The sequence below is a fragment of the Hemibagrus wyckioides genome, linkage group LG20, assembly GCF_019097595.1.
Source record: "Hemibagrus wyckioides isolate EC202008001 linkage group LG20, SWU_Hwy_1.0, whole genome shotgun sequence".
NCBI classification, from domain to species: domain Eukaryota; kingdom Metazoa; phylum Chordata; class Actinopteri; order Siluriformes; family Bagridae; genus Hemibagrus; species Hemibagrus wyckioides.
The window spans coordinates 6134862-6151324 of NC_080729.1; the positions used below are offsets into that span (position 1 = coordinate 6134862).

Sequence of the window (16463 nt, forward strand, 5' to 3'; positions counted from 1 at the left end):
CATGGGGCAAGTTTGCAGTGCCTCACGATGCCGAGAGAGAGACAGACAGCTGAAGTTGCCAATCATTCGGTCAGATCCGCTATCATGAAGCGCTCGAGGACAGAAATAGACCTCAGTGCCTCCTGTGCGCTCGCGCCTAGTGAACAACCTCACAGCCTCTCCCTCAAAACTTCAGCATGGTTATTAAAGTGTTTCTGGCTTCTTCCTCAGGATCGACAGCGGTAAGACTGCATGAGCTTTTTATTTCTAATGCACTTAAATCCTGGCTATAGGTCTATTTTAATATAGATCAGTGATGTAACTTTTTGCTGATAAATAGGGCTACTTACAGAAGGCAGCCTACAAGTTTAGTGGCTTCTGGGTGTAGAAACTGAAAATAAAACCCAGCTTTAGGTTATATTCATTTTATTGAAAGAGTTGAGGCCATAGTGCAGTTCTTAGCCCTCCTCCAGTTTCCTTATATATCTGTGCAGTCAGAGCCGGATCACATACCAACACTGTAGATACACTTAGACCAGCAGCAACACACAGAACATGCTAGAACACACCACACACTATTTAATCAAAGATAAATACACTAGGTTGCTTTCACACTGTGCATTTCTTGCCCTTTGCCTTTTGTATGTGATCTTAGTGGTGCCTATGTTCTGATAGTTGGGCATATTATACCTTATATTAAACCCTATATGTAATAATCTCCATTCCAATGGAGAAAAAAATATCAAGTAATCAGATACGGTTAATGTATGAAAGTGTTGAGTTGTTGCTTTTAGCCTGCGTCATAAAGTTTGTCTACTCACTGTGATATTTTCTACAAGGTTGTTATGCACCTTCTTGAGAAGGCTTGTGTGAAACTCAGGAGATCAGCAGTTTCGGAAATACACTAACCATCCCGTCTGACACAAAGAAACATGTCACGGTTAAAGTCACAGAGGTCACATTTTCCCCCATTGTGAAGCTTGATTGTGAGCATTGACTGAAGGTCATGGCCTGTATCTACATGGTTTTGTGTATTGTCCATCATTGCAAATGCAGATAAAGAAAAGCTTCAATTATATTATACACCAATCTATAACATTATGACGGGTGAAGTGAATAACACTGATGATCTCCTCATCATGGCACCTGTTAGTGGGTGGGATATATTAGGCAGCAAGTGAACATTTTGTCCTTAAAGTTGATGTGTTAGAAGCAGGAAAAATGGACAAGCGTAAGGATTTGAGCGAGTTTGACGAAGGGCCAAATTGTGATGGCTAGATGACTGGATCAGAGCATGTCCAAAACTGCAGCTCTTGTGGGGTGTTCCCGGTCTGCAGCGTTCAGTGTCTATCAAAAGTGGTCCAAGGAAGGTGGTGAACGTGGTGAACCGGTGACAGGGTCATGGGCGGCCAAGGCTCATTGATGCACATGGGAAGGAAAGGCTGGTCCGTGTGATCCGATCCAACAGACGAGCTACTGTTGCTCCATCTGCTGAAGAAGTTAATGCTGGTTCTGATAGAAAGGTGTCAGAATACACAATGCATCGCAGTTTGTTGTGAATGGGGCTGCATAGCCACAAACCAGTCAGGGGGCCCATGCTGGCCCCTGTGCACCGCTGAAAGCGCCAATAATGGGCACATGAGCATCAGAACTGGACCACGGAGCAATGGAAGAAGGTGATGATGAATCACGTTTCTTTTACATCACATGCATAGCCGGGTGCATGTGCATCTCTTACCTGGGGAACACTATGGGAAGAAGGCAAGCCAGTGTCATGCTTTGGGCAATATTCTGCCGGGAAACCTTGGGTCCTGCCATTCATGTGGATGTTACTTTGACATGTACCACCTACCTAAGAATAGTTGTAGAACATGTACACCCTTTCATTGAAACGGTATTCCCTGATGTCTGTGGCCTCTTTCATCAGAATAATGTGTCGTGCTACAAAGCAAAAACGGACCAGGAACAGTTTGATGAGCACAGCGACGAGTCTGAGATGTTGAATTGACCTTCAAATTCCCAGATCGCAATCCTATCGAGCATCTGTGGGATGTGCTGGACAAACAAGTCCGATCCATGGAGGTTCCACCTCGCAACTTAGAACATTAAAGGATCACAGCACACTTTCAGGGATCTAGTGGAGTCCATACCTCGACAGGTCAGGCCAGCAAAAGGGGGACCAACACAAAATCAGGCAGGTGGTCATAATGTTATGCCTGATCACTGTACTGTGGACACACAAGTTCTATACTGTGGTGCCAAAAACAAAGACATGACACACAAAATGGAAACAGCAGAACTAAGAACAACTACGAACACACATTTTAAAACAGGTAGTGTGTAGCACATGGCTGTGTGAGAGACTTCTAGAGGTTAGAGTAATAGGAAATGATGAGCATTTATGAATCTATTGATGGTTTATTCACATTCATATTCATATATATTCACTCATTGTTTATTTATTTATTTGTTTTAAATTAAGGTCACATGATGTTATTTTAGTTATGTTGTAAACCTTTTATGGCAATAATATGAGTATGCACAAGCTACTTAAAGTACATTTTGCTAACCAATGAATGGTTGCTAAAACATTTTATAAAAGGAGTAATGGATTAACATTGTGTATCGACTGATACTCATGGCTTAGATATCAGCATTGTATCGAAAATGGAAAAATTAGATTCATGCATTTCAATCAAAAACACCTCAAATATGTTTGCATGCTCTCTCCTTTCCTTTTCCTTGTTTCCTGTGTTTCACACATATTGTACAGATTAACTACAAATAAATGTATAAGTTTATAAAATAAAGTAGGCTGTATATATTTTATTGCATTGCCACAGATCAAAAAGAAGCAGCAGGATGTGGTCGGGTTTCTGGAAGCTCTAAAAATCGAATATGCCCAGCTCGACATTGCCTCCAATGAAGAAAATCGCATGTGGATGAGGGAGAATGTACCTGGGGAAAAGAAGCCGTCCAATGGAATCCCACTTCCTCCTCAGATCTTCAATGAGGACAACTATTGCGGGGTTCGTAATTTAGCCATGCCATGGTCCATGGTCTTACTTACAGAATCAAGACTTAAGCTGAGTTTTATGTCTTGTTAACCTGGTAAAAAACAAACTCGATATTCAGTGAAGATGGCTGTGATTTTCATGGGAGAAAGTGCTTGAGAGGCCGCAATCTTGATTGTGGTTCATATTTCAGTTAAAGTTCATGATTTTTCTTAATATTGTCACCACAATGTCCACAAAAACACCTCTCTTAGAACCATTTATAAAAATATTATTGAATATAAAAAGATGTTTTTCTTGAAGGGTACAATTCCTAAAAAGCAGTGGTGGACCGTCAGGGCCAGCAAGGCCTTCTTTGCTGGTCTAAACAGCAGTGATCTGAATTACTGACTTGCATTTTAATATATTTAATATATTTTTCCATGAATTATTCCCAATAGTCTATTCTCTACATTTCATAGCTTTCTCCCGGTTGCGCTGCTTCCAGTAGTGTATGTTTATGATTAGAGTATTTATCCAATCATATTTCAGCCAGTGGCTGACATCATGTGTTGCCAGAGTGAAAGAAATCTGCCTTAAGGCCTTCAGAATCAATGGTTCAGGCGTCCGGAGCTTAAAATAAGTGGCAATGAAATTGTTCCATTAACCAATCAGATTTCAAGTTGGCGTCACTGGGGCCATCTAGCAGGCATACGATTACGTCAGCAATTTTCCGTCCTTTGATTGGATAATTGGAGTAGTCAGAGGCAGCGAACCGCACAAACTAAATAAAATATATATATTATAACTCACAATGGCTGACAGAGGAGAAGAAATCGATTTGGTCACAGATATCCTTACAAATGTATTTTTAAGGCAGACTTTTCAAGGAAAGCTATAGATCATGAAGAAAGGTCATTGGAGGAGGACATTTTTTCTATATTCGCTGCGTCTCATTTCGGATGCTGCGTCCTCCGGAGATTGTAGTTTGCTGCATACGGCATCAAGAATGTCAAGAAAAGTAACCGTAATAAAATTGACAATTCCTTGTGAGGTGTGAAATACTGTAGTCTAATTTCTTTTTTATTTTGCTATTTAACGGGTGATTAGTGTCTATTGCCGTGGCGTCATAATGATGGTATAGAGGTGGATTAATTCAGGAAGGACACCAGTGAAGGCCTAGGTGTGACATGCACGGCCTGCCACTGCTAAAAAGTCTCTGAAGCAGTGTCTTGTGTTACAGGACTATGATACGTTCTTCGATGCCAAAGAGGACAACTCAGTTTATGAATTCCTGGGATTGACCCCTCCACCTGGCTTCAAGGTCCGTATGTTCCATGTAATATAGACATTGATTTTTGTTTAAAGATGAAATGCTCGTGCTTGTAGAAGTCTGTGTTTTCTGGTCCAGATAATCCATATATTTCTGGATTTCTGCATTAATGAAGCTACACAAAGAATTTGTACTGTTGATGTTTTGTAGAGATGCCATGTTTGTGTCTATAATATGAAGCTACTTCTCCCAACAGCTGTATGTCTGGGATTTGTATTTCCACCAGATACTCTACTGGGGGAACTGTATTTTATTTTATTTTTTTCAGGAATTGTTATTTTCTTGCCATCCCAGAGCATCTCAATTGATTTCAGTTCAGGACTTTGGATTACTATTATTATTTTTTAAACCATTCTTGCATGTTTTGAATCATTATCATTGCGTTATCCGACCTGGGTTAAGCTACAGACGACAGGCTGCTGCTCTGATTTTCTCTTGATTTGTTGTTTCTTCAATGACTCTGCAGATCCTGTGACGCTCCCACCACCATGCTTCTCAGTGCATCATTTCCCCTGAACGTAATGATCCAAATGATCCCTGAGAATATCAAAGCCCCATCTGTAGCATATATGGATTTTTCAATATCTAGTTTTATTAATGGAATTCAACATCTGCTTTACAGATGTGTAGGTTGGTTATTTAATATTGACAAGCATACCCAATCTAGGAGGGCAGGATTTTAGCTCATTTGGCTCTTTACAGGCATAACATTATGACCACTGCCAGGTGAAGTGAATAACACTGATGATCACCTCATTATGGGTAAGCGTAAGGATTTGGCAAGGGCCAAATTGTGATGGCTAGACGACTGGATCAGAGCATCTCCAAAACTGCAGCTCTTGTGGAGGTGTTCCTGGCCTGCCACGTATCAAAAGTGTCCTTAATGTCCTTTAAGTCCTGTAAATATGGAGGGATAATGATGCTAACATCTTGGTGCCAGATACCACAGCACATCTTCAGGGATCTAGTGGAGTCCATGCCTCGACGGGTCAGGGCCAACAAATGAAATGACCAGTGTGACGTTCCCAGTCATCATGTTTACACCTCATTACATATGTGTTTCATTTGTTTTTTTTTTGGGGGGGGGGATCTCTTTACCTTCAGAAAGATGCAATCGCAGAAGAGGAACAGAGCAAAAATACACCTGTGGAGGAGGGAGGAGAGGAGGGTAAGGAAGAGGCAGTAGAACAGGTGGCAGAGGACGAGCCTTCAGAAGAGCCTAAAGTGGAAGAAGAAGATGAAGGAGAAGAAGAAGGAGAAGTTGAAGAAACAGAAGAAGTAGAAGACAGTGTATGGGTTAAACGTTTTCCTCCTGGTGCACTGTTTCCTTCCCTCTACATCTCATCCATTCCCTTAATAATCCTTTTTTTTCCTGTCCCGCTGATCTCCCAAGGTTTCACTCCTCCATCCTCCTCCCTTAACCTCCTCTATTGTTCTTCAGGACTGTTGGACATGCAGCCATCTCCATCATTTTAATCATTTCCTTTAATCATTGGTTTCCTCTAATACAGCTCTCACTGCATGCTTAGTACCTTTACGATAATTATCCAGTTATATTTTAAAATGGGGGACTTCTGATTTCATGATTGCATACTAATGGAGACTTTTCCTTTATCTTTCTAATAGAAAATGGCGCATGAAGAAGAGGAAGGCCAGGTAAAGTACCGACTCATGGTCTCATCCTCAGACAGGCGTGGTGATAGTGTATACTGTTAATCAGGGTTCTTTAGGGGAACAACTGGCTGGAAAGTGAGGCATCATGATGGTCTGTCCCTTTAAAACACATAACATAAATAAGAATAAATGAAGATGTGCGCAGGAATACAAAATGATGCACTGTAATAAATGTAAAAAAATTAATAAAACAAAGATTGTGGTGTAGATTGAATAAAAGATGGAGAAAAAAGGTAGATGGAAGACAGGATGCTTTTGGAGAAGGCTTTATTAAATTTTCAGTAGTTTTATAGGAATTACTAATAATATCCTAATATTTTATTATTAATAATTTATTATAATCTATTCATTTATTATAATTAAATTTATTATAATTTATTATAATTTATTAAGTCTTCAGTCCACAATAGACGAGATTTTTTTATAAAGGAGAATGTTTTTACATTTTGTGTTAAATTCGGATTATTGTTGACAGTGCTGTGTTTTTCTGTGTCTTTGACAGGAAGGTGAAGTAGAAGAAGAATATGAACAGGTAATGTGTTATTAATATTGTTTTTAACAAATAAAATCTCCAGGATCTTATAATAAATCATACATTCAGACTGCAGACGCTACTACCTGTAATAATTATTTCTTCAAGTCTATAGAGAGATACAAGCTGGATTATTGTTCAGTACATAATGTATTTCATTTCTATTTTAGTTTTTATTATTGGATATCATATAAGCCTGGGTGTAGTGGTGGAATGAGTCTAATGAGTCAAATCAGTATTTCCTTCCTTCCTTCCTGCTTTCTTTCTTTCTTTCTTTCTTTCTTTCTTTCTTTCTTTCTTTCTTTCTTTCTTGTTGTTATTCTTTCTTTCTTTCTTTCTTTCTTTCTTTCTTTCTTTCTTTTTCTTTCTTTCTTTCTTTCTTTCTTGTTGTTATTCTTTCTTTCTTTCTTTCTTTCTTTCTTTCTTTCTTTCTTTCTTGTTGTTATTCTTTCTTTCTTTCTTTCTTTCTTTCTTTCTTTCTTTCTTTCTTTCTTTCTTGTTGTTATTCTTTCTTTCTTTCTTCCTTCCTTCCTTCCTTCCTTCCTTTCTTTCTTTCTTTCTTTCTTTCTTTCTTTCTTTCTTTCTTTCTTTCTTTCTTTCTTTCTTGTTGTTATTCTTTCTTTCTTTCTTTCTTTCTTTCTTTCTTTCTTTCTTTCTTTCTTTCTTGTTGTTATTCTTTCTTTCTTTCTTTCTTTCTTTCTTTCTTCTTCTTTCTTTCTTTCTTTCTTCTTGTTGTTATTCTTTCTTTCTTTCTTTCTTTCTTCTTCTTTCTTTCTTTCTTGTTGTTATTCTTTCTTTCTTTCTTTCTTTCTTTCTTTCTTTCTTTCTTTCTTTCTTTCTTTCTTGTTGTTATTCTTTCTTTCTTCCTTCCTTCCTTCCTTCCTTCCTTCCTTCCTTCCTTCCTTCCTTTGTCCATCCATCCATCCTTCCTTCCTTCCTTTGTCCGTCCTTCCTTCCTTCCTTCCTTCCTTTGTCCGTCCATCTGTCCTTCCTTCCTTCCTTCCTTCCTTCCTTTGTCCGTCCGTCCATCCTTCCTTCCTTCCTTCCTTCCTTTGTCCATCCTTCCTTCCTTCCTTTGTCCGTCCGTCCTTCCTTCCTTCCTTCCTTCCTTCCTTTCTTCCTTTGTCCGTCTGTCCTTCCTTCCTTCCTTTGTCCGTCCATCCTTCCTTCCTTCCTTCCTTCCTTCCTTTGTCCATCCGAACTACCTTCCTTCCTTCCTTCCTTCCTTTGTCCGTCCGTCCATCCGTCCATCCTTCCTTCCTTCCTTCCTTCCTTTGTCCATCCTTCCTTCCTTCCTTCCTTCCTTTGTCCATCCGACCTACCTTCCTTCCTTCCTTCGATCCTTCCTTCCTTTGTCCGTCCGTCCATCCTTCCTTCCTTCCTTCCTTCCTTTGTCCATCCTTCCTTCCTTCCTTCCTTCCTTCCTTCCTTCCTTTGTCCGTCCGTCCTTCCTTCCTTCCTTCCTTCCTTCCTTCCATCCTTCCTTCCTTTGTCCGTCCATCCTTCCTTCCTTCCTTCCTTCCTTCCTTTGTCCATCCGACCTACCTTCCTTCCTTCCTTCGATCCTACCTTCCTTTGTCCGTCCGTCCATCCTTCCTCCCTTCCTTCCTTCCTTCCTTCCTTCCTTCCTTTGTCCATCCTTCCTTCCTTCCTTCCTTCCTTCCTTCCTTCCTTCCTTCCTTTGTCCGTCCGTCCTTCCTTCCTTCCTTCCTTCCTTCCTTCCATCCTTCCTTCCTTTGTCCGTCCGTCCGTCCTTCCTTCCTTTCTTCCTTTGTCCGTCTGTCCTTCCTTCCTTCCTTCCTTCCTTCCTTCCTTCCTTCCTTTGTCCGTCCGTCCATCCGTCCTTCCTTCCTTCCTTTGTCCGTCTGTCCTTCCTTCCTTCCTTCCTTTGTCCGTCCATCCTTCCTTCCTTCCTTCCTTCCTTCCTTCCTTCCTTTGTCCTTCCTTCCTTCCTTCCTTCCTTCCTTCCTTCCTTTGTCCATCCATCCATCCTTCCTTCCTTCCTTCCTTCCTTTGTCCGTCCATCCTTCCTTCCGTCCTTCCTTCCTTTGTCCGTCCGTCCTTCCTTCCTTCCTTCCTTCCTTCCTTCCTTCCTTCCTTCCTTCCTTCCTTCCTTCCTTCCTTCCTTCCTTCCTTTCTTCCTTTGTCCGTCTGTCCTTCCTTCCTTCCTTCCTTCCTTCCTTTGTCCGTCCGTCCATCCGTCCTTCCTTCCTTCCTTTGTCCGTCCTTCCTTCCTTCCTTTGTCCGTCCTTCCTTCCTTCCTTCCTTTCTTTGTCCGTCTGTCCATCCGTCCTTCCTTCCTTCCTTTGTCCGTCCTTCCTTCCTTCCTTTGTCCGTCCATCCTTCCTTCCTTCCTTCCTTCCTTCCTTTGTCCGTCCGTCCTTCCTTCCTTCCTTCCTTCCTTCCTTCCTTCCTTTGTCCGTCCGTCCATCCGTCCGTCCATCCGTCCTTCCTTCCTTTGTCCGTCCGTCCTTCCTTCCTTCCTTTCTTCCTTTGTCCGTCTGTCCTTCCTTCCTTCCTTCCTTTGTCCGTCCATCCTTCCTTCCTTCCTTCCTTCCTTTGTCCGTCTGTCCGTCCTTCCTTCCTTCCTTCCTTCCTTCCTTTCTTCCTTTGTCCGTCTGTCCTTCCTTCCTTCCTTCCTTCCTTCCTTTGTCCGTCCATCCTTCCTTCCTTCCTTCCTTCCTTCCTTCCTTCCTTCCTTTGTCCGTCCTTCCTTCCTTCCTTCCTTCCTTCCTTTCTTTGTCCGTCTGTCCTTCCTTCCTTCCTTCTTTCCTTCCTTCCTTCCTTTGTCCGTCCATCCTTCCTTCCTTCCTTCCTTCCTTCCTTTGTCCGTCCTTCCTTCCTTCCTTCCTTCCTTTCTTCCTTTGTCCGTCTGTCCTTCCTTCCTTCCTTCCTTCCTTTGTCCGTCCATCCTTCCTTCCTTCCTTCCTTTCTTCCTTTGTCCGTCCATCCTTCCTTCCTTCCTTCCTTCCTTCCTTCCTTCCTTCCTTTGTCCGTCTGTCCGTCCTTCCTTCCTTCCTTCCTTCCTTTGTCCGTCCTTCCTTCCTTCCTTCCTTCCTTCCTTCCTTTGTCCGTCTGTCCTTCCTTCCTTCCTTTCTCCCATTGAGAATCACAAAAAGCCCTGACATGTCATAGGTGCTAAAGGATGTTCCTTTTCCTGTACGTAAAGGGAAACTAGTGAAAACAACAAAACTAAAATGAAAACAACAAAAAACCTAATTCTACAGTTAACCTAACCCTAACCCTAACCCTATACATGTGCTGAAAAGAGTTTCTTTATTCACCAGAATGTAATCTGACCTCTGACCTCTGACCTCATCTGCTTGTGAAAAGTCCTGCAGTCCAACAGCTTGTTCTTTTTTTTCTTTTTTAGCTATGTGTTAGGTTGTTCCTGTGTCTGGACTGTTAATGCGTCCACTCTCTCTCTCTCTCAAAGCCCCTCATTTGCAAGTTCCTCTCCTTTATTACCCCCCTGTTTTCCCACAGGCACAGATTCCTTTCCAGGGATTAGGAAGTGACTTTTAACTGTTCTTTTCCAGCACACACTTTGAATCTTTCTGTCACAAACACAGTGTGATCTGTGATCTGGATTATCTAATGCAGAGGTTCACAAACTTTTTTGCAGCCAACAACCACATTAACTCTCATGGTACCAGGGAGACTCTCAGAAAAGAAACTTGATGCATAATTAAGTGTATACACCAATCAGCCATAACATTAAAACCATAACATTGATTATCTCGCTACAGTGCCAGCTGTCAAAGGTTGGGATATATTAGGCAGCAAAGTTGATGTGTTAGAAGCAGGAAAAATGGGCAAGTGTAAGGATATGAGCGACTCTGACAAGGGCCAAATTGTGATGGCTAGACCACTGGGGCAGAGCATCTCCAAAACTGCAGCTCTTGTGGCATGTTCCTGGTATGAAGTGGTTAATACCTACCAAAGGTGGTGAACCAGTGTCAGGATCATGAGCATCTAAGGCTCATGGAGAGTGAAGGCTAGACCATTTGATCTGATCCCATAGAAGAGCTAAATAATAACCGTCACAGCTGTGTATGAGACAGAGTGGTCACAGACTGGTCAAAGTGCCATGCAGGACTTCTGTCCTCTACTGAAATGACTTACAATAGGCATGTGAGTGTCAGAACTGGATCATGGAGCAATGGAAGAAGGCAGGCTGGTCTGATGAATCATATTCTCTTTTACATCATGTAGATGATGCATGTGCTTCACTTCCCAGGGGAAGAGACAGCACCAGGATGCATTATGGGAAGAAGGCAAGCAGACAAACCCTGGGTCCTGCCATTCATTATTGTAGACCAAGTACATAGAGCACGGTATTCTGTAATGGCACTGCACTCTGCAAATATTGTTTGGGAATGGTTTTAGAGTTCAAGGTGATGACTTGGTCTCCAAATTCCCCAGATCTCCATCCAATCAGGCATCTATGGGATGTGTGTCCATTCAGGCCCAACTTCACAACTTTCAGGATCTGCTGCTAACATCTTGGTGCCAGAATATCAAAACATACCTCTGGAGGTCTTGTGGAGTCCATGCCTCATAGGCTCAGAGCTATTTTGGCATCTGTACAATATTAGGCAGGTGGTTTTAATATTATGGCTGCTTTCATTTGGTATCTTAATATCCAAGCATATAGAGTAATGATATGGATGTTTAGATTCAGTCTCCACCACTTCTCGCTTCTTTATCTTTCACACCATACCGTAGGTGGAAGACATCTACTGAGACTTCTACATTAACTGATCTCTTTCAGGCCTGCTTTGCTGCATATATTTTTTTTTTTTGTTGCTGAAAACTGCTGCACCATTACCTGCCTACTATTTTCTTGTTCTCTGTATAGCATGGTCTGTTCAGTCCTCACAATGGACCGAAGAATATAACTTAAAAATGAACACATCCACCTTTTTAAACCCTTTTCGCCCCTTCTGTCCATGTGCCCTCCTCCAGGGAGAAGAGGACCTGATGTCTGAGGTAACCTGACCTGTGTGGGCCTATTATCTTTGAAAAGTGTATGGGTTTGTTTCACAGTAAACACAGTAATCTTGGTTTATTTCTCATTATCCACCAGTTAGACCCTCCTCTTCCTTATCTCTCTGCTCTCTAACCGTCTCTCTCTCTAGTCCTGCACCTGCTGGTTTGATTCTCTACCATACACTCCATACACGAAAAACATTATAACACTATTATTCCTTTTACTGCATGTGTGTGTCGTGTGTGCGTCCGTGTTTTGTGTGTGCTTTCTTTCTTTCGGCCATCATGTGAGCAATGCCTTTGACCCACTGCGGTTCCTTCTTAGGAGGAGGAAGAACTACGACAGCTTGAGGTAGATCACAGAACTTACTCTCTCTCTCTCTCTCTCTCTCTTATTTTCTGTCCCCCCATCTGCCTGTCTAATGTAATGGTTGTGGACCAAACCTGATACAGGGACATACACATTTTTAATGCTTACACCACAGTGCTGCTAAATTGGTCAGAAGGAGTTACTTAGTTAATTACTTACTTACTTAGTTAGTTGTCTTTAACCACATGTCTGTGATGTAATGTGAGCTACAAGGCAAGTTACACGTATGTATTGATCCGCTTGCTTTAATACGTTCTTGTTTATATAGTAATAATATATTTAGGAGGATTTGTAAGGCCACATAATACGGTCATGTAATTTAAGGTTATAGATGAAATATTGTTATGGTGAGTTAAAGCTAAAGTTTTTCAGCAAATCTTGGTTGCTTAGTTATCTTAAAAAAGTGAGAGAGCTCCTGTTGTATCGCTGCTAAAATGTAAGTGATGACAGAAACTACTTTTATGGATGTTCCACAGCATTAAATATATATTTCTGTCTTTTAATTGTTGGCAAATCGCTGTGGTGTAAGAGGAATAAAACACATCGAGGCACATGGTTCATGTCATCACAACACGGGATTTCTGATGCTCCATCATAGACTACACTAGTCTCTCTCTCTCTCTCTCTCTCTCTCTCTTCTAAAAGCATAAAATCTCATCATTCTTGACTTGAATTGCTGCCTTGCTTTCCTCTCTGCTAAATTTTCTTTTCCCACTCTCTTACCATGCCTTTTTTTCTCCCCCATCCAATCATATCACAGGAAAACGCACCCCCAGGTCACACATAAACACCCCCCCCCCTTTTTTTTTCTCCAGTGTGTGAAACAGATCTCCATTTCAGCCTCACACATCATCTAAGTGCCTGTAGTTTTGTTTTTCTCTCTCTTTCGTTCTACCGTTTGTGGTCTCAAACCATGTGGTACATTTTTGCACGTTTTAATCCATTTCCTTGCTGCTATTTCTGTGACTCAGGAAGAAGAAGAGGCGCAAGCATCAGAGGTATTAATGTCTCATGGCTTTGCACGTGTAGTGGCTTTAGAGGGCAGAGATCTTAACAAGGTTTTTTTGTGCTGTGTTTTAATCCAACATCTATACATCCACATCCCGGCATATAAACACAGTTTTCTCCATGATTTCTGACTTCAGACTGAGTATTTCTGTGTAAAGTCAAAATATCTGAAATGCAAAGTATTATGTTGTAGATTGTATTTGATGCATTTGACATAAAATTTTTTATGGATTGAAAATAATTTTGTTCATCATGATACAATACATTTGAGGTACTTTGAATTACACCTTGAAATATGATTCACGTAATACTGCCCGTTCCCTGCTGGTACTGTTTTATACATTCGAATGGAAATCCATCTGAAGGTCCTAATCCAGTATCATTTTATGATGAAACATGGAGCAATATTACTACATGCACAATAACACACAATGCAAAGTTATGTTTAAACACATCTGTCAGTCATTCATGAAACCCTTACCCTTTATCATTTCCACTAAACACTAAAATGTACCTAATCCACATCACAGATTCGTTCACTAACACATGACATTAATTCACGTTACACCATTACAGGAGTTAGGAAATCACACCTGAAGCTCCACACTTTTCCTAGTAAATTTTCTGTAAATTCTCACCTCCCTCTTTCTCTACTAGTGACAAAATTCCCTATTATACAACCTCCCTATTTTTTCTGTTGATCAGACATTTGGAGTTACTTAGAAAGCTTAAAATCAAGCTAAGACAAGCTGAGAAAAGGCAAGAAGTGGACTGTTTTTACCTCATAGAATTACCAAATTTGTACACCTTTATCAATGATGGTGATCCCAAACGTCTGTCCAGCCCTGAAGATAATACACAGTGTGCCTTCTGTGACACTGTGGAATTGACTTCATTTTAATACTCATACACTTATATTATATTATATTATATTATATTATATTATATTATATTATATTATATTATATTATATTATATATGCACTATTGTCTATTCAGTAATAGTATGATATGTGAACATCATTTCATAGCTAAACTAACATTTGCAGATTTAGTATTGTTTATAGACTTTAACCCAGATCTGTTTTGTGCTCCAGGAGGAAGTGGATGAAGACTGAGGATGGGACACTGAGGATTAGGACAATTAAGGTATGTGTTGTTCTCCACTCTAACCGCTAGATGGGGCAATAGGGTAAATTTGATCAAAATGTTGGCGCCCTGTTTTGAAGTACTAATGTGCTGTATGTGTAAGGTACATGCAATAAGGCGGAAATGAAACACACCAACCAGGCGTAACATTATGACCACCTGCCTAATATTGTATTGATCCCTCTTTTGCTGCCAAAACAGCCCTGTCCCGTCATGCACTGTGTATTCTGACACCTTTCTATCAGAACCAGCATCAACTTCTTCAGCAGTTTGAGCAACAGTAGCTCGTCTGTTGGATCGGATCACACGGGCCATCCTTCGTTCCCCAAGTGCATCGGTGAGCCTTGCCCGCCCATGACCCTGTCGCCGGTTCACCACTGTTCCTTCCTTGGACCATTTTTGATTGATACTGACCACTGCAGACCGGGAACACCCCACAAGAGCTGCAGTTTTGGAGATGCTCTGATCCAGTCGTCTACCCATCACAATTTGGCCCTTCTTCAAACTCGTTCAAATCCTTACACTTTTTCTTGCTTCTAACACATCAACTTTGAGGACAAAATGTTCACTTGCTGCCTAATATATCCCACCCACTAACAGGTGCCATGATGAGGAGATCATCACTTCACCTGTCAGTGGTCATAATGTTATGCCTGATCTGCATTTTGGACTGTAGATGGAAATTTGGACATATTTTTGAGTCCTTGCATAAAATACTCCCAGTATGAATTGCCTTGTCTTTTCTTTTGTTAGCCAGCTAGCTACTATGAGAGGATATCTGTTTATTTTATTTTTTATTATTCATATACATATAAAAACATTTTCATATGTATCACTGCTATGGTTAACCAGCTATTTATCCAAAACTAGCCAGATTTCTGAGAGGAGTTGTTTTTGTTTGTTGACATTTTTCACTGATAATGTTAGCTGGCTAGTTGTTCTGAAGTAGAGACTTTGTTTTGTCACATTCATGTTTATAGGCTTCATAGGTTTCACTGATAATCTTAACCGTGTTATATTTCTATATCCTTTTATATGCTTCACTGCTAATGGTAGCCAGGTAGTTAGCATGAATGAACCTGATAGAAATTCCGAGAGAACTTTTCAGTCATATACTCAGTTATAATTCAGTTGTATACTATATTTTAATATGTTACCTTGGTAACGTTAGCAAGACGGATATAATGAATAACCTGAATTTATGAGGGACTAATCATTTGATCATAAATGGTTATTATTTTCACTGCTAATGCTAGCCAGCTAGTTAACATACGATCGCCTGTTGTGAATTCTGGGTTTTTTCATATACCGAGGAATGTGAAATGGAAAATGTCAGAAGGTCCTATGATAATGCTACAATGTCTGTACTATCACGAAGTAATAATTTCTGCTATTATCGGTTGCAGCTTACAAAGAAAATAACCACATTTCTGTTGATATTTTAGAATTCAAGTTTGACAAATATTGACTCCTACCCACCGTGACAGCCTCTGCTTGAAGACCATGAAGATGTTTAGCGCAGGATTTTCGACACAATGTTCCTGGAGTGCTTGTTCCCATGGACACTTAGACATGAACATCGACACCACCAACATCTGGAACAGAACTGCTGTTTTCCTTCCTCCGTATCTTTATACCTTTAGTCTTTTTTATTATTATTCTGATCAATTCGAAGGAAGGAAATTTTGTAATATCTAAAGGTGTGCTGCGGCATCGCTTTTCTCACCATGTTTTATGTTTAGAAGACTGCTTTAGAAGATAGTACTGATAACCTTGGAGTCTGTCGTAGTTCTAGGTATAATAACCGCTAGTGTGTAAACTGCAACTGACTGTGCGAAGGCTGGACGTAAACTGCTCTTTCAAATCAATACCCGTGGTTTTAAATTCATGTAGTTATGTATATGAGGTTAAAAATAAAAAGAAAATATGGAATTACAGTATACTTTTATGAATAACATGGAATTTATCAACACCCTTTTTACAAAAGATTGCAGCTAGAGGTCACTAATAAGGTGTGTTTTCCAACTTATCCAAATTTTTGTTCAAACCTGGTCTTAATTTTTATTTGGACATCCCCCCCCACACCCTACAACAAAACTATTATCAACACCCCCCCATCTATCTATCTATCTATCTATCTATCTATCTATCTATCTATCTATCTATCTATCTATCTATCTATCTATCTATCTATCTATCTATCTATCTATCTATCTCTATGTCCCTATCTACATTTGATTTGAGGTGTAAGTTCCAGCTGTAGGCTGCTGAAGTCATGTATGAACTGAAAAGCACTTTTGTTTAATATGAATTGCTGAAATGAAATTACTGAATGCCATTAAAAAAAAAAAAAATCTCTGGCATAAAATGCTATCTGTGTCATCATTTACCTGGATTTTTAAAACACCCCACAAATAAACAATTTGTTTTTCTT

At 40.4% G+C, this 16463-nt stretch overlaps 1 protein-coding gene across 10 annotated transcripts; it reads left to right on the forward strand.

The window, feature by feature from the left end:
* Positions 1–63: 63 nt before the first annotated feature.
* Positions 64–15969, forward strand: sh3bgr (SH3 domain binding glutamate-rich protein). 10 transcript variants are annotated; one of them, XM_058418974.1, is made up of 11 exons: positions 64–221; positions 2823–3008; positions 4216–4296; positions 5410–5595; positions 5932–5961; positions 6482–6511; positions 11480–11503; positions 11829–11855; positions 12845–12871; positions 13978–14029; positions 15475–15969. In XM_058418974.1, exons 1-10 carry the CDS (start codon positions 177–179, stop codon positions 13996–13998), a joined length of 657 nt encoding a protein of 218 aa, XP_058274957.1. In that variant the 5' UTR covers positions 64–176; the 3' UTR covers positions 13999–14029; positions 15475–15969. The 10 variants fall into 10 exon arrangements, with proteins under 10 accessions (XP_058274957.1, XP_058274960.1, XP_058274958.1 ...); XM_058418977.1 differs by lacking the exon at positions 11829–11855; XM_058418975.1 differs by lacking the exon at positions 11480–11503.
* Positions 15970–16463: the final 494 nt, after the last annotated feature.

Excerpts from the sequence above, each read along its gene's own strand:
- sh3bgr (XM_058418974.1), top strand. The coding sequence starts at position 177 with ATGGTTATTAAAGTGTTTCTGGCTTCTTCCTCAGGATCGACAGCG. Across the intron at positions 5,596-5,931 it reads CAGAAGAAGTAGAAGACAGT|AAAATGGCGCATGAAGAAGA; the intron begins GTATGGGTTAAA and ends TCTTTCTAATAG. Across the intron at positions 5,962-6,481 it reads ATGAAGAAGAGGAAGGCCAG|GAAGGTGAAGTAGAAGAAGA; the intron begins GTAAAGTACCGA and ends TGTCTTTGACAG.